Source organism: Perna viridis, chromosome 11, assembly GCF_037379345.1.
Source record: "Perna viridis isolate PV_CMFRI_1.1 ecotype Kerala chromosome 11, ASM3737934v1, whole genome shotgun sequence".
In the NCBI taxonomy this organism is placed as follows: Eukaryota; Metazoa; Mollusca; class Bivalvia; order Mytilida; family Mytilidae; genus Perna; species Perna viridis.
Genome location: NC_142455.1, coordinates 3,061,685 through 3,085,960, shown reverse-complemented (window position 1 = coordinate 3,085,960; position 24,276 = coordinate 3,061,685). Strand labels below are relative to the sequence as shown.

The following is a 24,276-nucleotide window of genomic DNA, read 5'->3' as shown; positions in this document are numbered from 1 at the left end:
GGGCTTGCACCAACTGTTCCATACATGATATAACAGTTGTTTCATTTCAGCAAAACTACATACAAGCTTCAACCCTATTCAAATACCATGAATTCTCCAATAGTTAAGATAAGTTGGCAGAACTTTTTTCCATTGATTTTGGACTTAAATTGAGTATTCTATGGGCCGATTCCCTGTTGGCAGGTATGATTAGTGGTCCCCTATCGATACAAAATACCAATTATCGCATGATAAATTTCCCATATTTCTCCATAATACTATGACAATTTAATCCTTGGCTTAATTCTAGGCCGTGTCAATAACTAAATGTCATGAGAAGTTAACTCTGTCTCCCACCAATTGCATTTCATAATCTCAATATTGACGGAATATGATAAATGTTGTATTTAGCCATATTGTGGCATTTGGCTGGGAAAAAATTAATTTATTTTTTTTATATTGGTAAACTTTTCCTGCCCTTTTGTTTGCTTAACAATTTAATGAAGCTTTTGTGTTTTTCATTTTTCAAAAACAAGCTATTATGAGATTCAGTCAAGATATATAAATTGCTAGTAGGAAATGTCAAAGCAGCAGAGTTGACACTGATGTTCTATGAGGAACTTTGCAATGTATATTTTAATGAACCTCATGAAAATCATAAAAAGTAATTTATATTGCAAATTCAGAAATTATTGAGTGCATTTTATTTTTGTTAATTTTAAATTTAAGCACAACTTCAACTTAGCTTTTAGAGATATTGAAAAAAATCCTACTTAAGTTTTGACCTTCCCTGAGGAAATTTTCCACCCAAATGAAAAGGGAATCATAAAAAAAATAGATAGGTACAGTGAAACTTGTCTAAACTGAACCCTGAAAAAATGAAAACCTGTGTACACCATACAGTTTTCTTTTTTTATTACGGCCCTTCATGTAAGGTTAAGGAGGTAGACCTAGGGTAAGGGACTAACTCTTACAAATCATTGGAGCGTTTGTATTCAGCATTTTACACCAATCTCATGTAAGCATCAAAGAAACTGACTGATTTCATTCTGTTTGAAAGGAAAGCTCAGAAGGCTTTGGTGAAGTTGAATATGATACATTACATTGATATATTACAGAAATTAAAAGTTATGTCCCTTACCCTAGGTCTACCTCCTTCAATGAATTTGGAACCCAATTAAACCTGACATCTATCTTAACCAACCATAAATTCTACAGCCTAAAAGGGGAACAGTTTAGGCAGGTTCCACTGTAACATAATTTCATCTCTGGTCTATTTTTTTTTCTTCAAGTCACCTGCACCAAAACTAATACTGGTTTACATACAACTAGGGTTCTAATTAATGAACAATCACTGGAGTGTCAGCTTAGCATAATTAATTATATTCATGACATCCCCTTACACCTTTACATTAACATACATGTACATGTTGACTAATTTACAGAAACAATTTACACATGACATGTTAATGAAGTACACTACTATCAACACAAATTCTAATTTCTCCACTCTCCACAGTGGAGATATTTTTAGTGGAGTCACAGTGTCTCTGCTATCCACAGTGGAGTCATCATTTAAAAAATTGTCTGTAATTAACTTCTCTTGTCTTTATACCAAGGTATATTTAATGGTTTTAGCAGTTCAATAACATTTCTCAGTTATGGACAGAAAAAAATATTGGAAAGTAATGAAATGGAGCAATTTTATGCCGGCTTTTACTTTGGTGGAGTCAAAGTGGAGGACATGAGTGACTCCACCGCTTAGAGTGGAAAAATTAAGATTTTGGTTGACAGTTGTAAATGCAGAAATGTTGATTAAATCTTATATTTTTGATTCAATATGTATTTTATCTATATTTTATTGCTTAGCTGGGTTAATCCACCCCCATCTACACTTGGATGAATTACTTTTACGACTTTAATTCATGTATCCTTAAAATGTATTGCCATGTTGAATTACATGTCATGTATGTATGGGATACATCACTTTAAATTGCAGGTTTCAAAGCATAGTAGCTTAACTTCTTAAAGTGTTGAACCCTGCCAGGTCAAAGGTAAATACATGTAGTTTTTACATGCACTACTTGTTCTACTAATCTTTTATACATCCGTCATACATAATGTCTCTTTATACAAAGAAGTACATTACTAGAGAAGGAACTTTCTCCCTTACTAAGCCAGTGATTAAAAATGCATGTGACTTAAATTTCCACAAAAGTTTTCCTGCCAATTTACATTTCCTAGTTTTCTACAGATTTCATGGGAGAAACAGATTCTCCTCCAATGCCACTCGGAGATTACAAGATTTATCCACTCTTGATAGTTCAATTTTAGATTAAACTATCTCCAGTCAAGAAATCCTGTAACCCCCTTGAGACTGAAGGAGAATCTACATGTATATTCACAGGCTTTTTGGTAATTCTTAACCTTCCAAAAGTTTTCATTATATAATTTTAGACTAAAACAAGGCTTGTACAAGAACTTTAATGAGAAAATGTTTCCAATGCATGTATTACGAGAAAAATCATTTTTTATTGATTAGGTAAATGCTTATAGGCTTTCAGTGCTTAGTTTTACCAGCATTTACATACATTATAGAAAGTTTAAAACCATAAATTATAATGTATTTTTTGACGAAATATTTCAACAACAATTTCAATTAAATTTTCGTTCCTGCATCACATGAAATCATATGGATTTAATTCAATCATTTCTTATACCATTCATTCAAAAAACAAAAATCATATTTTACAGATTTATCCAAGAAACCTTTTCTGTACTCAGCTTAACATGTTTTCCATGTTTTTCACATATTGCTATTCCAGTGAACTGATCAATCATGTTTTAATTGTACACATATTTCTCTGTCTAAAAATCAGGCAAAATGTGTAATCATGATTATATTGCATTATCAAAGCATTTAAACCTCAAAACATCCAGAAATAACCTTCTAAGTGCACTTTTCCCTCTACAGTCTATATCAAAGATGCTTCAGGATAAATTTAAATATTTTTTTGATGTTTTCTAGATGTATGGCAAAAAGAGATTAAACTGAGAAAAAAAAATGTACCACCCATTGCCTGATTCTTACACAGAATGGTCCTTAGTTGTACTACTCATACAAAAATGTGTAAACAGAGTTAACCTAATTTAGATAATATTCTTGAATGGAAGGAAAATATTTGAATGGAAATCAATTTTAGAAAATGCTGCCTTTGATGTGTAAATGTCTGGACAGGTCATTTGGAGTAAAATATACATATAAAAATATAGCTTTCACAACCATATATCGTGTATTAAGTTACAGCCCTAGATTAATCCTACGAGGAGGAATGACCTGGCCAGTGAAAGCTATATTTTTGGCGATGCAAATTTTTGGTCGTTCCCTCCACAGGACTCGAACTCGTACCACTGTGACATCTATGGCAACACCGCCTGCATAAAGTCCAGCGCCCTAGACCACTTGGCCAGCTAGGCTATATAAAAATATAGCTTTCGCTACCATACATTGTGTACTAAGTTACAGCCCTAGATTAATCCTACGAGGAGGAATGTCCTGGCTACCATACATCGTGTACTAAGTTACAGCCCTAGATTAATCCTATGAGGAGGAATGACCTGGCTACCATACATCGTGTACTAAGTTACAGCCCTAGATTAAGCCTACGAGGAGGAATGACCCGGCCAGCGAAAGCTATATTTTTATATAGCCTATCTGGCCAAGTGGTCTAGGGCACTGGACTTTGTGCAGGCGGTGTTGCCATAGATGTCACAGCAGTACGAGTTCGAGTTCCGAGGAGGGAACGACCAAAAATTTGCATCGCAAATTTGACAGTTCTAAAATCGTTGGGGATTTTTCAGACCTTTCTATACGTTTACATATCTTCCCTGTATCAATTTGATTGGATGGAGCGGTGTAGTGAATAGAGTCGTCTTATATATATATATATGAAATGTATGACCAGAACAATGAACAATGAATGGCTAAAAAATATTTTGACAAGAGTTGACACATAAGTAGACAATCGCAAAAGTGTGGAGGTGCTGTTTTGTCTTTCAATACATCTACGGATGCCATTTTATATTTATTTACATGTAATTTGGAAATTATTGGCTGTGTTGAAATGCATGAAAGTTTCCCAGAAAAAAGTCTCACACATTCTCCTCACCATATGAGACTTCACCCATAGCAACATGGCGGTGCATCGTAAACCAAGATTTAATGTTCGTCCACATGAGTTTTAATGAAACAATTGACGGTACACACTGAGTTCTGTCCATCATAGTCATATTAGTCTTTTCGATGGAGTTCATATTGTACAAAAACAGGTAAGTATGAAAACCAAAAATGTTCAAAACAGAACTTCAAAATTTGTCCCAAATGTCAGCGGTAAGGAAGCATTCCAATGCCAAGTGAGTGATAGGGTCAACATATGGTGTGTTACACCTTGTACAACTTGTTGTTTCGGTTTGAGTAACACGTTAGTAGTTAAAACAAGGACAAATATATTTGAAAGATAATTCAGCTGAATGTATCTTGTTTCCCCAATCTGAGAATGTAATAACAGTGTGTACTTGTATTAAGCGACAGAAGTCATTGTTCATTCAGGCTTTGTGTTTACTTTTTGTCATCACAGAACTATAACTAGAACAACTAAGTCTTAAAACAGGATATCCATACCTTGAAAGCATTCTATGAAGTACCTAAATGGTATTATGTACATAGTTGGTACCAATTTAAGTGTGAGTCTCTGTAAGAATCAGGCAAAGGGTGAAACATGGTATGAAAAAACTCACTATTTAGAAATTTTAATTTAACCATCAGAATCAAGGAAATCAGACTAGATTTTCAATATCATGTTGGTAAATTGAGTTATAATTTCATTGAAATGCACTGAAAATGGCAGACAACTCCGTCAAATAGTTCATTTTCTAAAATTCTATTGAAAAATTCTGAGCAAATCCAGTGATTCTGAGATCAAAGAACTGCCTTTTCAAATAGAGCAAGCACCCTTGAATGAAATTATATTGTCAGATTGGTAGGTTTTGACATGCATGTTTCTAATTTTTCCCATTTTGCCTGATTCTTACAAAAACTTGCACTTTTAAGAAAATGAGATGCTTCACTGTATTTGAGTTGATTTTTGTGACTTATATTTTACACTCAAGAGGTCATTGTTAAAATTTGAATGAAAATAAATTTCAGTAAATTTATGCTTCCTTAGATGTGTTAATATTGGAAAGGTCATTAGGAGTAAAATATAACTACATGTACATGTATGTAGTTAATGCATCTAAATGTTAAGAAAATCTTAACTTCTATGTACATGGATCTCTAAAAGTGGTCTTAAAACAAAATACTAGGTACCTAACTTTCCCTGACCCAAATTTCACTTGCCCTGGGTAACGGGAAATAGGAATCCTAGAACACTGCTGAAGCATTGGTGATGTAGATATTTTAGACTGCTTATATAGGGAAAATGTTCAGGAAATTTTCCCGCCATTTTTCCATAGTGCATTTCAACTAAATTTGAACTATCAATATCTCAAAAAGAAAAATTTTACAAACACTTCGACAATTATTTCTTGAGGTTATGAGGTATAAATATTTGAATAATGCAATAAAATCTCAGTGTATTTTGACTTCATGTGCCACATCTTATACACATTTTGCCTGATTCTTAGATGGAGAAATACTTAATAATTTTCAATCAAATTAATTATCACATTGTGTACATAATGGGTATCAATTCCCTCATTTAAGAAAATGACACACTTCTGTGTATTGCAGTTGATTTTCACCTGATATACTCATTTTAACACTTCTCCATCAACTGCCGAAATAGTCAAAAATAGTTAATCACAAAATATAATATTAATGGCCTTTTTCATAACTACCCAATTCTCATATGCCACAATTTTTTAAAAATAATAATGAAGTTAACAGGTTTTCAATTTTGTGGATTGGTCACATTGCAAAAACCATGAAAACTGGTGCCTTAAGTGAACAATCAAAATGATAATTCCTTCACAAAATTGAAATTTCCTGTCATTTTTACAAATTTAATTCAAATATATCTAATCATATTTCCATCGATAACCTCAATACTTTTTACCCTCTATTGTACTTCAAATACACTGTATCAGCAATGTATGGTATTTCAAATGAATAATAGGACTTATGGCGAGTATTCATCACGGTATTTCAGGGGCGTTCTTATTACTAAACACTAACGCTGCAATTGAACCCAACAAATTGGTTTTTGATGGGTTTTGCAGATTTAGGTACCGATTTGACAATGTTGATAATAGCCACGATTTGACAATGTTGATAATAGCCACGATTTATCCATAAATAACAAAAATAAATACCTTAAAACTATTTTAGAAAATAGAAATTCAAATTAGATTATTTGGGAAGTTAAACAACTGCAGGGCAAAAATCAAGACAATTTATGAGATTTTAAAATTTATTGAAATTTTATGGTATTTGAATATGTAATTGTTAAATTTGATACTTGGGTGTTTTTAATGGACTAGAAAAGTGATTTTTATTTTCTTCTACAAAGTTATCACTAGCACAGAAAAGAAGACTCCATTAAGATAAAAAGATTAAAAGTTGTTTATTTATTTTTTGGGGGCTGTTTCTTTAATATCAAAGTTTAAATGGAAAACAAAGTTAGATTGTATCTAGTTTTTACAGAAATTACATATGTATTTTAGGTTACAAGTACAATGTATATTTTTGTACAGAGTGAAACATACATTTTGCACACATATGCAATGTTGTCCTCATGTCATTATAGTACTGCGCTATCTGAAATTTAAAGTTACTTCAGATGCACTATGGGCTTTAGGTTAATTTTTTAAAAAGAACGATTAGAAGACAAAAGACAAGCAAAAAAATCAAATTAAACTGTACAAAACATTTTTAATACATGCACATGTACAAATGTACAATTAACATGCACCTTTTTATGACTGTATTTGACCACCCAAGTTACCAATCATACTTTCATTTGTACAAATGTACACTAACTGGCTAGTTTGTACACGTACATGGACATTTGTACAATTTCATATTGGCCACAATTTAATACAATTTCTAGTGTAACTGTACATTTATGTTAATGCTCAATGTTATTGCACATTTTACATGCAGATTTAAGTAACTGAACATGAACAGTAAATGATGCATTTAATCAAAAAAAATTCTACATTCATTTATTTTATCAATTTGCCTTAAAACAATAGTGGATTTGGCAACGAATCAATTTTAACCTCATTATAACGAAATTCTTTTGTTTTTATGATGTAAAGCTTAAGGCAAAATGTAATATGACAAAAACTCTGACACGTGCGGATAAGCTATTTTACATTAAAGATCTCCATAAAGCTCGATTACAAAATCCATTAGCCCTGGAAGGTGCATATGCTATCTTGTGCATATTATTATGAAAGTGCCTTAAAATATGAATTATGGCTTCAAACCAAGCATTAAAAAATCTTGAAATTCTATCATGCAGTTGTGTTTTGTGCCTTCAAGCTTAAACAGTGTTTTATTTAGGCTTATGACAAAATTGATGTTTGCTGCTTCTTACAAAAAATTTACCTTAAAAAATAGCCATTGAAGATTTTAGAACTTAACTAGTCATTTTTTTGTCTGTTGTAATTGAAATTGATGGAAATATGGTAATGCATGGACTCTTTGTTTATTTGAAACAATAAACATATATTTCGCCATGTTCACACGTCTGAATATATATTTTTAAAGGATAATTAGGAAATTAATCCAAAATAAATATTTTAACTTGTATCTTAAGACCAAAATGTTATTTTTTTACTTGCTATTTGTACATTTACATGCTTTCTACATTTAGAAGACAAGGATTTCAGATTATGGATTTTGATAAAAAAAAAACGTATGTATTATGCATGTTGTATGTACAAGTACACATGTACTAATTTGTGATGTAGTTTGTATAATAAAACCCAATAGCCAAAATATGTCCAATAACCTAATGACAAAGAACAAAGAGAAAGATCTCTTTTCATTGTGAATTTTTAGTTCCTAATGCAAGCATATCATATTTACATATTTTAACTACAGACAAATATTGCAAAACATTCATTTTTTTGTTTGTACCTCAAAATGTTAAACTTTTGACAGGGAAACAATTGAATTTTGTGAAGTATTCAAAAAGCATATATTTTTATCTGTCAATCTGCAGTTATTTAAAAGCTTAGAAGATTCTAATTTTTTTCATATTACATCATAAGTTAACTTTTTAAATAGCTTGTTAATATTAAAATTTTTGAAGATCGACTATTGACTATTTTTACTTCAATATGAAAAAAATTATAGCATTCAAATTTAATAAAATCTGACAGGAAAATCAAAAATATTTTGACAACTTTCATTTGGCCCACACATATAGTTCAAATTCTATCAGTCTCCTATATTTAAAATTTATAGAACATGTTTAACTTGTGCAGAAAATTAAATATTGCCGAGAGTAAATTATTTGGCAGTTGTCACTTTTTGCGGTAATAACTGTAATAAATTAGACAATTTATCTAAATGCAATTTCAAATGATGTCATTTATAAAAGATGATACATGGAAGAAAATTAAAAAGTCATTAACTTTTATGATGACATGCACAGGGACAATTCTAATGCATTTAAAACAATATTATCTAAGTATTTCAAAATAAGTTTTTTGGGAGTGTATTAATTTTCTTGGTATAAATAGCATTCATAAAGAATAAATAAATAGATAAGAATTAACATCAAAAAATATTTTTACCTGTTTGCAAGCACGCCTGCATCCATCCTCTAAAATATTATCACAGCACGACAGAGCTGAAACAAAGATAATCTTTAAATCAACTACATATTCTTTTATTAAATTATCTATGTAAGCACCGCCAGATTTCCTCAAACGCGGCTGCATACGCTGCGAGCAAAGATGAAAGTGTTCTGCACGTGAGAATGTCAACTTCAAAGGGAAAATTGTGTATTGCCTCTTAAAACCTTTGAAATGTACGCATTTATTGATAATTATTGTTTGCTAACATGTGATAACATAAAAAATATGAATAATAAATAATCATCAAGTCATATTTCATTACAAAGACTAAATACGAAATGTATTTATAAACACAACTTCGATTTAATAATACACTTAAACTAACAGAGTAATGTGTATTCAGTAATGAAGTGAAAATATCGAGCTACTTACCGAATATTATTGGATTATAAACAATTGAAATTACAAATACACAAATTAAAATCATGTTGGCAAATCCGAGCATCTAACTCCAACGTAATTCATGATTAAAATGAGAATAAACTAACTCCACTTGCACGTTGTGTGCAGTTTTTACCGACGTTAAGATTGTACAACAATGGGCTGTTCTGTTCAACCCCCACGTCAAAGGTCAAACGTAAAAATAGAACAAAATCAATAACGCAGGTCGCAAAACAAAATTAAATTTTTCTATCGGTGATAAATCGTCGCTTAATTAGTTGATTTATAAGGCACGAAGAAATGATTTTTATTGAGAAATTTATATTGCGGTTGCTACAGTACGGTCAGGAATGTGTTTACTTTGTAACAAAAGAGGTGTTCATCGCTAAATGCATGTCTGAAATATTTTCAAATATAAAACGTTTTTACATTTAATTGACAAACACCAAACGCCCATACGAAGACTCCCTCTCTATTTATAACTTAAACAGACTTATACGTGGATTTTAGTTTATGTACACACTGATGAATGGACAGAAATTTGTAAGACTTGCAATATATATTCAGTTTCTTTTTAAAATTTAAAAACTCGTTCCTTGCAGTTTGTCTATAACCATCATATGAAAAAGGCAATTTTTCAAATGATACATTTACACATACATTTTTACTAGTAACATATGACTTTTCAGTATGCAAAGACTGATCAATACGCTATTTAGAGATTCTTAAAACATTATATGTATATACACGTGTACTATACAGTCATGAATGTGTGTGTGTGTGTGTCTTTCCTTGTTAACATGAAACTAGCTTTTGTGAATAAAATTGACGAATTTGCAGTACTCAAATATATGCGCTCAAACGCTCCTTCTTAATTGATTTTTTTAATTGCACCGGCATCGTAGAGAAATATCGTAAATTTCTTTATACCTCCCACCCCTTCTAGAACAAGTTTGTGGCATATGTATGATTTTACCGGTCAGCCTGTCTGTCTGTTCGTTTGTCTGTCTGACCGACCGTCTGTCCACACACCTTCAGTAATCTGAGTTTCTCCTTTTAGGCGCATCAAATGCGGCTATACGACTTAGGGTAACTATATTTAACCCGACCTTTCATACGCGGGCTTAAAACATTCGCAGTACTCCCGCAGTACAGACGCGAGAGATTTCTTACACTGAACTCGGACGCAGAGTTGTGAGAAAAAGAATTGGACTCGGACCAAAATCTAGGCCGTACGCTGGACTGGCCGTCATTTTTGCGCGTACGCTGCACTCAAGGAAGGTTACACCCCAGGATTATTGAGTACTATTGGAGAGTACTTTGAAAAACCCAGGGTTACGCCGTTACAAGAAAGGCGCAATATTTCTTAAAACATGTTATGTTCAACGACTCTGTCCTTGTGGTGGGGACAGAAACTGTACTTTTACCAGTAACGTAGAAGTGTTGCCTAATAGACGTATACAACCCTACTTTTCAATATCCTCCACTTCCTGATTACTCCATATCACTCCGCTAAATGAATCCTATAGATGTACCGGTAAATGCTTTATGTACTTATCTGTCTAACAATCAGGCAAAATTTGCATACGGCGTGACACATGAAGGGAAAAACAGATATTTTATAACATTAAAAAACAGATATTTTATAACATTATCCACGTATTTTCAACTAACAGCCTCCATAAATAACCATCGAATTTAGTCTTTGTAAAGTTTGACATTTTAAGGTTTTGATATGTAAAATCCAGTTGAAATGTACTATGGAAAAATGGCATAAAAATTCCCCACACTTTTTCTTCATATAATGAAGCAGTCGAAACATATTTACATCACAGATGCTTCAGGATAAAATATAAATATCTTTTCCATTGTTTTCTAGATGTGCTGAATGTATTTGAGGGAAAAAAACAGAAAAGAGACTAATTTGAGAAAAATGATGTGCCACCTATGCTTCATTCTCATATAGAATAAATACCCAATACATCCTCTGGAATAGAGAATGTCCTCTATCTCTTACTGTGAAAAAAAGTAGCTGTATCTAAAAATTAATTAGAATGGATATTTCCAGCAAGAATACATGTACGTGGTAACTCCATATGATTAGTAGATTAAGTGTGTGCTACGTAAGGGTTCTTAGATGTCGAGGCTTCTGAAGATTATAACTCTATGTTCCAAGCAAATCATCATTTAAAGGAATCCGTGTTATAAGATCTGCTTGTTTTTTTTTTCTTTTTTTTTGTTTGTTTATTTTGTATTATATTGCTGTGTCGTGTGTTTGTATTTTTTAAAGTCCGGTTTGTTTGCTTGTTTGTTTGTTGCGGTTTTGGCGGATGTTTTAGTTGTTGTCATTACTATTATTATTACTGTTATTATTATTATTACTATTATTTTGACAATCCGAAGTTTTGACTGATTTTATGCACTTCTGTTATCATTTGAAACATCTGTCTGTTCGGATTTTGTACCAAATTGGATACAACGTTGATTGATTGATTGTTGGGGTTTAACGCCCGAGCAGCAATATTATAGCATATTCAGGCAATAAATACAACGAGATATGTTTGTCAGTATGTAGATGACTGAATTTTCATTTGCATCCCATTTATTTCTTTCTTTACATATGATTTGCTGAAATTTGGAGGGTCGTCTCTGACTTTTGGATTCTGTCGATGATCGACATCAATCCTAGCAACCATCCCACCCCGTTGACAACGGAAAAATGTGTCAATTAATACACAGCGTGTTTTTAGCTGCAAGGTATTCGAGTACTATGAAAGATCTATTTCTGTCAGGCTTTGTCTAAATAGGTTTGTTTTTTTTGGTCTTCAAACGCTCTTTATATTAAGTGGTCCGTACTCAGCTCACATTATCCACACAGGAATCATTTCCCATAAAAAACTCTATATTTTACAATAGATATTATCCGATTACGGATGCGCCATCTTCAGTCGTGCTACGACTTGTGTAAAACGCACTTAAATACAAAGCAATTTAAACCTAAAAATTCTTTGATGATTGTACAGATTTAAAGACTTTTCAGAAATAAATCTTATTTCAGCAAATCCCACTGGAAGCATTGTCAATTTGACTACAAGACATCAAACAGGGAAAAACAACTTCAAACAAATGGCGACAAAGCAACTTTGCATAAGAACTTGTACAGTTCTATTGTTGTAGACAAAAGGAAGCTGAAACGTTATGATATTTCGATAATTAGTATGCAAATGATGTACTGCAAACAATTATAGGAAGAAACGTCAAATAGTACAAAAAAAAAAAAAAAAAAAAACATTCCAAAGACATGTATAGGCGTTACGGAGTTATAGGAGAGTATTTCAATTCTGATTCAAGTTTCAATTAGGAGTCTGAAACAGGATTATGTTTCTTCAAGATATAAGTCATTACTACAGAAGTTTTATGGTCGTCATCATGAACTCGTGGATCGTTACGGCGTATCCATCTACACCAAGAATACTGATTTGTTTCACATGTCATAGTCTCCCATTCCTCTTTCGTCTACCAAGGACTTGACTTTTATTAGCAACTCCGCGAGTGTTTCTAGAAAAGTAGAGGACGCTTACCCTACCGGTGACCGGTTTCATGCTCCCAGTTTTTAGTGGAGTCCGAGTTGCTCATTTACTTTTGTTACTTGTAATCCAGGGACAAAGACCAGACACGGGAAACAAACATACACAAAAAAAAAAATAAAATGAAGAAAATAATACATAAAAAGTAACAAAATTAGTCAAGCAACTCTGACTCCACTAAAAATGGGAGCATTGATCATGACCAGGTGAACCAGTAGGGTATACAAGCGTCCTTTAGATCTGCTTTTCCATACTTAGATAATGCAATAAAATGTTTTATTTTCTGTTCATGTGCCACCCTCGTTATACTTTTTTTCTTGATTCTAAGATAAAGACGTACTAAAAGGAAAATGGAACTATTTGGAGCCAAAATTTCATTGAGAAACACATATCACTAAAAAAATTTATTAAGTTGAAAGAATTAATCTAAGGGAAACAATCCCTATGTTGGGTAGTGATTGTTTCCAGATGTGGTTCAGTTTTCCGGGAAACTGCGGATACCGATAGATGTGAAAATAAAAATGGCGCAAAATAGTCCAAGCATTAAAAAAAACTTTTGTTGTCTGCGTTTTGCTTTCATTAGCTGTACATATTGTCAAGCAAATACGCGTATAACAAGATAAACTTCAATTGCAAACCTACCAAAGAAATTTTTAATCATTTTAAATCGTTGGTCATATTTTTCTTCAACAAAGCTCAATTACGATTGAACCATGTCTAAACGGTTGCTCCCAAAACTGATCTAAGAAAACTTGTAATATAATATTTGTTCAAAGAATTACAATGACGAGTAATAAGTTTCATAACTTCTGTGAGGTGTCGATGATACATGTAAGATATTAGACGAAGATATCGACATAAGTTGTACTTTTACAAGTACATGTAGCGCAATGGCATAAATAACTAATGACACTTCTTCGGTTACCCAATCAGAATGTACGAGCAATAATACAAGTATCAAAATTTCATTTTTCGACAAAAATATGTAAAGTTCAGAGCCCTATCAGTAAGATGAATTAGATCAGATGGCAAAGAGACAAACTGAAGCACTAATTTCAAAAACCTGAACAATGTCGCTTTTATTCCAACGGATTAAATTCTTGAACATCTTGCAGATTTTGTAGAGATGTATGGAGTGAAATGTTCACCTGTTTAGTCAGATAATAATAATTTTCTTTCAGGTTGAAGGAAGATTATAATATAATTTATTTGTCGAAATGATTGCATAACCACGTACCAGTCAGAGGTTTGAAATTTCTGGTGGTAATTTATCAACTGATGCATGTTTATAGATGAACATCAGCGCTTCCAATGATCTACTCCGCCTACAAAGTTTAGAGCATTTTGATATTTGGTACATGTAATAGTACCTGCCTGTGTGTTTGCGTCTGTCCATCCGGCACAAATGATGACTAAAAACACAAACGGATTTTTTTCAATGGCAACAAGAAGATACGTGACAAATTACAATCCTGCACAAATGCTAATATGACTACTTGCATGTTCATTAAGTCCAAAAGCATTACATTTAGTCTTTTAGTTAATTGGTCAACTGACTAGTTCCGGTTGGGATTATAGCATATAGGCAGCAAAGTTCCGTTCCCAAGATAATATTTATGGTGAGATAACACCTAAAGTTGAATTTAAGGTGGTAGACCTAGGGTAAGGGACATAACTTGAAATCAGTGATATGTTTGTGTCATATTCAATTTCATCAAACCTTTTCAAACATTCCTCTGAAATAGAATGACATCAATCCAAGTTACTGTGATGATTACATGAGATTGATGTAAAATGCTGAATACAAACGTTCCAATGATTTTAAGAGTTGTGTCCCTTACCCTAGGTAAACCTCCTTGAACTAAAAATCTATATTTCCTCCCTTAAAAGAATTTCAGGGATGTTCTAATAAGGTGGGGTTTGCGATCGTCTAAATCGCTCCCTAGCTTACGCCAGTTTTACTGATTTACCAATTTGTCCGCAATAAACGTGGACTGGTAGAACTTTCAAATACATGTCTAGTCCTCGAATAACGCTACATGACATGTATACAAAAGGTTAAATGGGCGCCACTGAGGCAACACTGGACATAACATACTTCATTTTAGAAATTTCGGAAATCTCCTACGCATAGGAGATATAAGCTATTTCAACACAGCCCTACTGAAACCGAGAATGTACTCAGGTGCTCCGGACAGGTGAGCAGTTCCTACTTCTTTCAATGACACCCGTCGTACTTTTCGTTGTTGGTCAAGTTCGGTAGAGACTTTAATATACTAGTTAATAGTAATATAAAAGTCAATTAATGTTTCTAGAATAGCAGAAGACGGTTACCTTACCGGTGCACCTGATCAATGTTCCCAGTTTTTAGTGGAGTCCGGGTTGCTCATTTACTTTTGTTTCCTTGTTTGGGTTATTTTGGTTATTTCATGATGTTCTTAAATGTGAGTCTGTTTTTCCTGTCTAATTTTTATCCATGGCATTATTTGGAATACCACTCGAATCTTGGTTGCCTAATTAGAAGAAGCTTGTGGCTACTTTTGAGACTTCAATTGACACCAAAACATGTTGGGGTAACGTAGTACACTTTTGTAAACAGACGATTCGATACAGTCTTGACACTGAATCGATCTGAAAATCTTATTTAATGATTTCTTTTAAAGCTTTTTTTTATCAAGCTTTTGAACGATTTATTGAAAATAACATATTACTTTTTCAGCTTGAAGCACCTAGAAAAAGTGAGAAAGACAATTCTATCCATTTCAGATCATCTGCCCTGTGCATTCTCTACCCAACTAATATACATGTAACTGTAGGCCAGGTGAAGACAGATTTTTTTAAAAAGGGACCAAGGTCAAAACTTGTTAATTTTGCCCAACTTTTGCATGAAATTATTAAAATTTTCTAACTAAAAGGGGCGTGGCGATCCCCGAACCCAACCCTCTAGATCCGCCACTGAAATGGGTCCAGTTCGTAAATACATGCTTATGTATGCAGTACAAATCAAACGCGACCTTACGTTTGATGCCAGTAGCAAAATAATGTTCGATCAGATAGCATTTTATTTGGTTTGGGTAATATTTGGTAGGATCATCAAGTTTTATGACTTATAAAAACTCTGACATACAATATTTAATAGTATCATAACGATAAGTAAATAACTACTAAACACTTCAACAATACCCACGATAAAGTGTTCATCTGTTTATGGCAGTACATTCGGATTTAAATACCTCCCGTGCAAGTTTCATATAAATCTGTTATCACGAAATTTTAAACCTATCGAATTATTATTTTTCTCATAAGTGAAGAATGTGCCTATGGGAAAGTAATAAGATTTTAACCAAATAAATGCACGACTGGGTCGCTATAATTTTTACCCGTTCGTGAAATTAATTTCCTAATTTTTGTACAAAGATGGAGGATGTCAAATTTGATCCCTGAAAGCGGGGATCATATTTTCCATTCACGAGAAAATGAAATTCTATTTCACAACCAAGAGAAGATAATTTAAAATCGATTTGTCTTTAAGACTCGTATAGTTACGAGGAAATTACATTTCGCGGCATCGTGTGTCCGATGAGGCACAAAACGGGAAATACTAAATACAAACTTAAATAATGAAATAAAGAGGGAAGCATAAAGATCTTAGCTTTTTGGCATGTTAGTATAGAAATCGTTCTACTTGCATTCTGTCGAAAAAGATTGCTTAGTCTTGCAGTGAAGCTGTTTCATAGAGCACGGTTCGGAAATTTGACGATACGGAAAGGCGACGCGGCAAAGCGCAGTTGCTCATTTATAAAATAAATACAATCACACTAGTGCAAAAATAACCAGAATGACAAGTATGACATCAACTGAACAATTGCATACGACTAAGAGACAATAGGCGAGATTGATTGCATTAAAAAAATATTATATTCCATTCTTTATTATTGCAACTACTCCATGAAACAATCTTTGCTACACGCGTGAAACTTATGTCATAAAGATGGATCAGTTCATAGGAAAACTAAAAGCGTCCTGTTCCAAACAGGATAGACTACGACGAATTTTGTACCAATTATTTCATCATTTGGTTTGCCGCGATGTTTCGTGAGCACCTCCGCTAATTATAGACGAGTCAAAACCCCAGAAACAACCAATACGTTAATCACCTGGCCCAATAGAATTATCTTAAAGAGTATTGTATTCTGTGCAAGATATTTTATTGATTGTTTTCTTACATCTTTTGGCGCATTTTTCCTGGTCCATCTCATGAGTTAGGGAAACGTTCTCCCTTTACGTTGCCTCCTCGTACAATAATTACTAGCTTGACTTTCACTGCAAGTGGCACAATAGAATATTTCAGATTACCTCAACAGAATATTGACTTTTTCTTACTTTTATTTACATTCAATTAAAATCAAAATAATTAATCATATGAAACAAGATTCTTGTCGATGTACTGGCTTCACCGTTTCACTCACTGCGAGTCTAAAGAGCATCACTATCGCTAGTGGGACATGGATAGGTAGCCATCAATAGAACACCGCAAGGGAGGAATGGGGATTGTTTGTAATTGTCAAACGTTGCCCACTGATTTAGATTCCTTTTTATGGCTGTTTAAGCCTTATTTATCGGATTAAAGTTTCCGTTTCTATAATTCGTTTCCAAGGTCTAACGAATTTTCCTAGGCGTCTATTTGCTGCCGAGAGAATCAAAGGATCCATTCTAAAGATGCGAGTACGGGTGTTTTAGCAGTTTGTGTATTGATGTGCAACGAGACATAATTGATTCGCATGAAATTCCATTTAATAAACCAAATGTCATACGAAATTTTGACAAAACGTAAAAAGACAGATGCAACATCACACAGGTAGTGTCAAATGAACACTTAAAAACATATACAAGATCTATAATCTACGATCTACCAGAAAATGCACTGACAAACGTTCATTTCGAATGCATCGGTTAGAAATTATCTATTAGAGGTAGAAAAAGGTACACTTAGTACTTCTTTTCAGACAGAAAAAGCAAAAAAAAAAACTGGATCTTTAACCGTCAGTTGGCCCCGAGAAAGGTCCGCATAAAGGCGTCGAGGTCAAATAAAGACAATTTGTTCAGAAATTATATAAAGTTTAGAAGTTGATATAATAAGTATATTTAAAGTTAACAATTACAGTTTAGAAATATATTGAAATATTTTAACGGGAAAAAATCATTTACATTTCATGAACAAGCGGTTTCTGTGCGAAAATTACATTCAAAAGTTCTGGAAAAATTTTAATTTAAAACCATTAGTTTCACAAATGTGCTTTCATTACGCGGCTTTGTTATATAAATATACTGGAACGAAGGAAATCCAAAAGTAAACTTTTTAATTTAATTTCATAGTTTAATCGGTGCATTTGCTAAATTCAATGTGCGTGCCAATGCTACTTTGGCAGACGTCAACTTTCAAAATCGAATTCCGTGAAAAGAAAGTGGCAGGGATATTGACACGAGGTCAGGGCAGGCTAAAACTCGTCTAACAAATTAGATTTAGTGCCGATATTTTGAATAAAAAATTTCCTTGATAAATTAATCTAGACAAAATTAAATTGATGTTTTCTCTTACGGAACATTATTTATCTTAGTGCCATAATGGCAGGTGTCAGACTGGTGCCGAGAAATTGCAGCAAAGTGGTTTTTCTATCCACGTTTCATGGTTGCATGTACAAGTACGAATACAGGTGTAAAGTCTGGAATGCACAAGAAAATGCAATCCCATCTCCGTGCTGTACTTTCATTGGTAATAAAAAAAATATGTAACACATTTAGATCCAAACTAGGTTCCAATTATTTTTTACCTTCTTTTGAAGTTGAAATCCTATCAAACATAAGTTTACCGCCCTGTCCGTCCATTTAAGTACCAGTGCAGATAAAATTCAGAAATTGCCAATGATAGAGGTATAGTCATGGTGTAGAAAAAAAACAGAGAACAAACGATGCTTTCTCCGGTCTACGTACTCTGTATTTATAACGTTTTTAAGTTAAAACTAAAAAAAAATAATCAGGAGATGGTTTTGAACTTGTTACCAAATGCCTTTTGATAAATAATATAAATTTTCCATGTGCATATTGTTTATTGGGCGAAGTGCAATAAACAAATATTCACGTGGAAATTTTTTTATTTTTCAATAGACAAATTTTTTATCATAGCCAATTCTTATAAATTAATTTTGAAACATATTTGTATCTTTAAACATGAGAAAAGTAGATCTGAATTTAACTGAATAGGAGCGTGTCAATATTTTTTATCCATTGATCATGAGATATAACAAAAATATTTCAACCAATCAGATTACAGTATTTATCTCAAATTAATTTACACTCATATGTATGTACTAAATGTCTTCTAAAAGAGTAATCAAGTGACCCGCGAGATTCCATCGGAAATCAAAACAATGTAATCCAGGGACAAAGACCAGACATAAAAACAGACACACACACAAAAAACCATAAAATAACCAAAAAAAACAATACATACAATACAAAACGACAAAAGCAAACGAGCACTTCGGACTGCACTAAAAACTGGGAGAATGGACCAGATGCACAGGTAGGGTAAGCGTAATCTGCTTTCATGAATAAATATGTTTGAACTAACGTAACGATCGATAGTCCATTCAGATCTGTATTTCAAGTACAAGTACAAAGTGCCAATGTTACACAAGTCTTTTATCTCAGGCGAAAGTGCAACAACTGAATGATTGAGACTGGTTGTAAAGCCAACAACCGAATGATTGAGACTGCTCATAAAGCCAACAACCGAATGATTAAGACTGGTTATAAAGCCTGCAACTGAATTTCGTAGAAATAGAAGTGAATTATTCAATGACCTGGGATTCAAATCAATTTGTCGACAAATAATATCCTCGGATTCTTTTTTCAATATAAAATAGTAGGTTCTAGCGGAAATCAAAAGAATGTAATCCAGGGACAAAGACCAGAAATGGAAAACAGACATACACAACAAAGAACATTAAGTAATTAAAATAATACAACTAACAAAAGTAAATGAGCAACTCGGACTCCACTAAAAATTGGGAGGATGGACCAGGTGCACCGGTAGGGTAAGCGTCCTCTGTTTTTTTTCTTCAGAAACACCAGCCGAGTTGCTCATAAAAAGTCAAGTCCGGGGTAGGCAAAAGAGGGGAGGAAAACTATGACATGATGAACAAATCAGTCTTTATGATGCAGATGGATACACAATAACGATCCACGAGTTCATGATGGAGGCCATAAAACTTCTGTAGTGATGACTTCAACCTAGTATATTTGTACCACAATGACACGAAAAGCCAAAATTGTTTGAACGTCTAAGTTTTCTTAGACATCACGTGTTAAGAAACTGAATATATGTAGATACCCTAATGTAGCTGAATGTCGCAGCTTTCAAATGGCTCCAAAAAGTAACACTTATGGTTCTGGAGTGAACTGAAAAATATATACCCCTACTCCACCGAAAAATCGCTTAAATTGGCATATTTTGCCAAAACCCCTAGAGCACATGTATTTATGCATCGGTAAAATAGCTTTTTTATGTTTAGTATTATCACAATGAATACTTATGGGGTTCTCTTGATGAATCGTGGCGATTTTTTTAGTTTTTTAGACAGAAGGATTTATCAAAAACGGCAAAAAAAAAAAACGATTTTCGATTTTCTCATAAAAAGATCGCATAAATTAAACTCTACAAGTTATTGCTCAACCAAAATGTCTCAATATGGTGTCATTCGATTGATACTTCAACTTTGTGCATAATAAAAGCACAAAAACTACTTATAATGAAAAGTGTTCCCAAAAAGTTAAAAATATTACCCCACCCCTAGAAAACTGGTCTCAGTATCAAACAAAACAGTCTTTCACGGCATACCGATATGTAAAACTTATATGTTATGCATTCATATAAGATAATAATGTACACAACATATCTGATAAAATTAAGGCGCTAAGATTTTTCTTTTGGGGTTACAATTACTATAAAAACGTAAAAAGGGGAATTTACAGAATTTCAGATTTTCCTCTATATTACCACTTATTAATATTTTTTCAGTGAAAAGAAGCTTTTTATGATACAGTACATTTATTTAGTTTCTAAGCATTCAAATGAGCCTATATGATAAATATTTGATTTTTTTTCAAGTCCAATTAGGTAAAACATTACCACCTCTACCCCGGAAAAAATACCTAAACATGAACCAAAATGTTAATTTTAAGCACATAAACGACGTTGAAACGACAAGTTGAAACTTTTGGTTTAATTATACATGTATATCAATGTATTCAATATATCTGCTCAGTTCATGTGCTTATTCATCAGTTTCAAGGCGACAATAATGACCTTTTCAAAAAAAGACGAAAGTTCGTAATTTCATAATTTCTTCCATTTCATCTGTAATGGGCATTTTTTTAAATGTCGTACTTCAAAAAAGCCTTTGTACGTTCAAATACTAGCATCTTAGCTTTCTAATGAGCCAAAGTGATGCATAATTAAACTTAGTCAAAGCCGTTAAGACGAGAGAATAGTACCCCCTTTCCCATTAGATCAGCCAAAATAATATTAAAATAAAGCTATAGTTTTGTTATGTTGTACGACTAGTTCGTGTTTTGTAGTGTTTTTTTTTCACGTTACCGTCTATATTTTTATCTAAAATTTTCTCTTCGTGTATCAATAATTAAAAGCTTACTTCTTCCTTTGCCGAAAAAAATATCTGCTTTTTTTCTATCATTTTTAATGCTTATCAACGTAAGCATTACGTTGTAGAAGCTTGTGTCTTAAATATGGATTTGACATTAAAAACTCATTTGTTTTTTTTTTCTTAAATAATTCCACTTTTCCATTTTCATATTTAAACCATGCAATTTAAACTATTTTCAACATTAGCAATGACAAACGTCAAAATGTCAAATTTTGTAAATGACAAAGACTTCACTTCACAAAAAATTTTCACTTTCAAATAATTCGACCTTTTCTTAATCAAGATCTGTCATTTACAATAGAGGTATTGGTATCTTTTCATTTACTTGCATAGTCCATTGTACTGCTAAAAGCCTATAGTAGAACAACAATGTAGTTTTTGTAAAAATATGGAGCCGAAATTTAGATTTTTGTTCTGATAGCAGAGAAGTTGACAGGCGATAACAATCTAACCCCGAGGGAGGTTTATAAAAAAGTTAAAAGAACAGGGTCACAGGTCAAATTCATATTGAAACGTACAAGGTCACACAATTAGCTGGACCACTATATGAAAAGAAATCATTTTGTTTAGTAACTACGAATACACAAGTATTTCCTGGTGACACAATTTGACAAGGACAAGTTAGACATGACAGGTTTTTTTCTAGCTTAGTTACCTTCGTGAATTTCAATTTTTTGGAAGGTTGCTTATATATTCATAGGGAGTCCTTTGATGGCAAAATAAAAATATGTCTGGTTTTAATCAAGAATCGTAGACGAATTCCTTGACTTATTTCGTGCATTGGAAATTAAAGTGTTGTTCTTAATAAGAGTCATTCAAATTATTATATATATGCGAAACACTCAAAAAGGCTTCCAAAGTTACTCTATGGATCGAAAAGATGAAATGTGTAATTACTCATTCCAATATATCTGCTCTTAGGAGATAATTCACATGGAAAATCCAAGTTTCTATTGTATTTCGATGCCATTTACAGAGTTCTCTCCCTTAATTTTGAAATCTTCAATACATTCGATATAATTTATTATCTCTTAAGACCAAGGGTTTCATGAAAAGTCACATGTAAATTTCTGCGTATTATAACATTTTAAACAAAATGTCAAGAATTAAAATATGTAGGTTTCTAACCATGTATCACATTTTGCATGATCCTTAACTGGAGTGCACATGCATCTTTATGACTGGAAAATTTTCTTCAATTGATTATGAACCCATGCTCAGAACAGCATCTGACTTTCGAAATTCACTCTAGAGCGACAAAATGAACGCCTGCCGCTGGGTGGACCTTGATATAAACCTTGCATTTCATCCTGCATTGGTACATTGTATTTTGCTATGTTTCAGACTTCACATGAATTGGAAGTCAAACTTCTTTAAAGTTGGATCCATAGATACTTGACACTTGCTGAGATAAGTACCATAATGATGTTGGGCTTGGTTACTAATTGTTTTTAGGTCTTACAATATACCTTACAACCCATGTTAATTTCCATCCTCACTAATACACTGAGGATATATAGCCACATGTCCCTCCCCCCACTGCCATAAAAATGACTTAAGGTATATAAATCCCGTAACTCCAATAAAATTTATCCAATAAAATGGCAGCACAATATGATTACCTACAAATGGAGACTAACATTCTTACAAAATTTAAACAAATTCCATTCAACAGTGACCTGGTGGATGGTCACCAATATTTCAATGTCCCCTTCCATGTAGTGATGGAGGACAAAAGAACCAACTAACATTAAAGAACCTTAGTGAGCGTGCTCACATACCCCACGTGTCCCCATGTTTGATACTAAAGTAAATTTTTTCGTAAGAGAAATACATGTAGAAGGACCTCGATAAAAAAGGAATAAGAATGTTTTTTTAGGCTATAGACCTTTATCTTCTAACTAACTTCTGTTACTCAGAATGGTAGTTTAAAACTCCAGACTGTGATTTCTTTGAGTTTTAGTCAATCCAAAGTAAATATCATTGTAGCAGAACAAAATGTACACTTGACCTATAACCTATCATGGTGCATAAGTTCAAGGCCCGTAATTTCGATAAAATTTATCGGAGCAGAACGAAAATTAAATGTAACCTGCTACTTATCATGGTGAATTCATATTCCAAAAATCATATCAATATCTGCAAGCGTCTAGAAAAAAGTCTGGAAAACGCTTTTTTCTGTGAATTTTGCTAAGTTCAAGGCCCGTTAAATTTCGGTAAAAATCATTGGAGCGGAACGAAAGTTAAAGTTGACCAGTTAACTTATCGTGGTAAACTAATATACCAATAATCATGTCAATATCTGCAAGTTATTTAGAAAAAAATCAGGAAAACTGAAGATGGACTGACGGGTCAAAAACATTATGCCCTTAGCAACTTCGTTGTGTGGGGTATAATAACCAAACAACTGATCAATGAATAGACTAATCAACCAACCAACCAATCACCCATCAACCAAGTAACCAAGTAACCAATCAACCAATCCAACTAAAAAATCAATACATCAATTATCTGAAGAACATTTCTCATCAAGTCTGACGAATCCATTCACTTCATTGCAAGTGTCATCGTTGATAAATTTAGGGCAAGTTGATTCGAGGTCAAGTGGTCTGTACATCCACTTCAATGCAATAAATAATTGGCCTAATTTTTTTTTAACTTGGTTGATTAAATCTTTTATTAAAAATTTAATATATAATATTTGTAAACAAAAATGAATTTATTCACATGAA

At 33.0% G+C, this 24,276-nt stretch overlaps 1 protein-coding gene across 1 annotated transcript in view; it reads right to left on the bottom strand.

The window, feature by feature from the left end:
• Positions 1–9,393, bottom strand: part of LOC148602337 (reversion-inducing cysteine-rich protein with Kazal motifs-like) — a 74,662-nt gene extending 65,269 nt beyond the window's left edge. Inside the window, exons 1-2 of the mRNA XM_088553658.1 lie at positions 9,223–9,393; positions 8,788–8,843 (exon numbers count right to left, since the gene is read on the bottom strand). Coding sequence (XP_088409784.1) covers positions 8,788–8,843; positions 9,223–9,295 — 129 coding nt within the window. The 5' untranslated portion in view covers positions 9,296–9,393. The remainder of the gene's footprint in view (positions 1–8,787; positions 8,844–9,222) is intronic.
• Between the last annotated feature and the right edge of the window lie 14,883 nt (positions 9,394–24,276).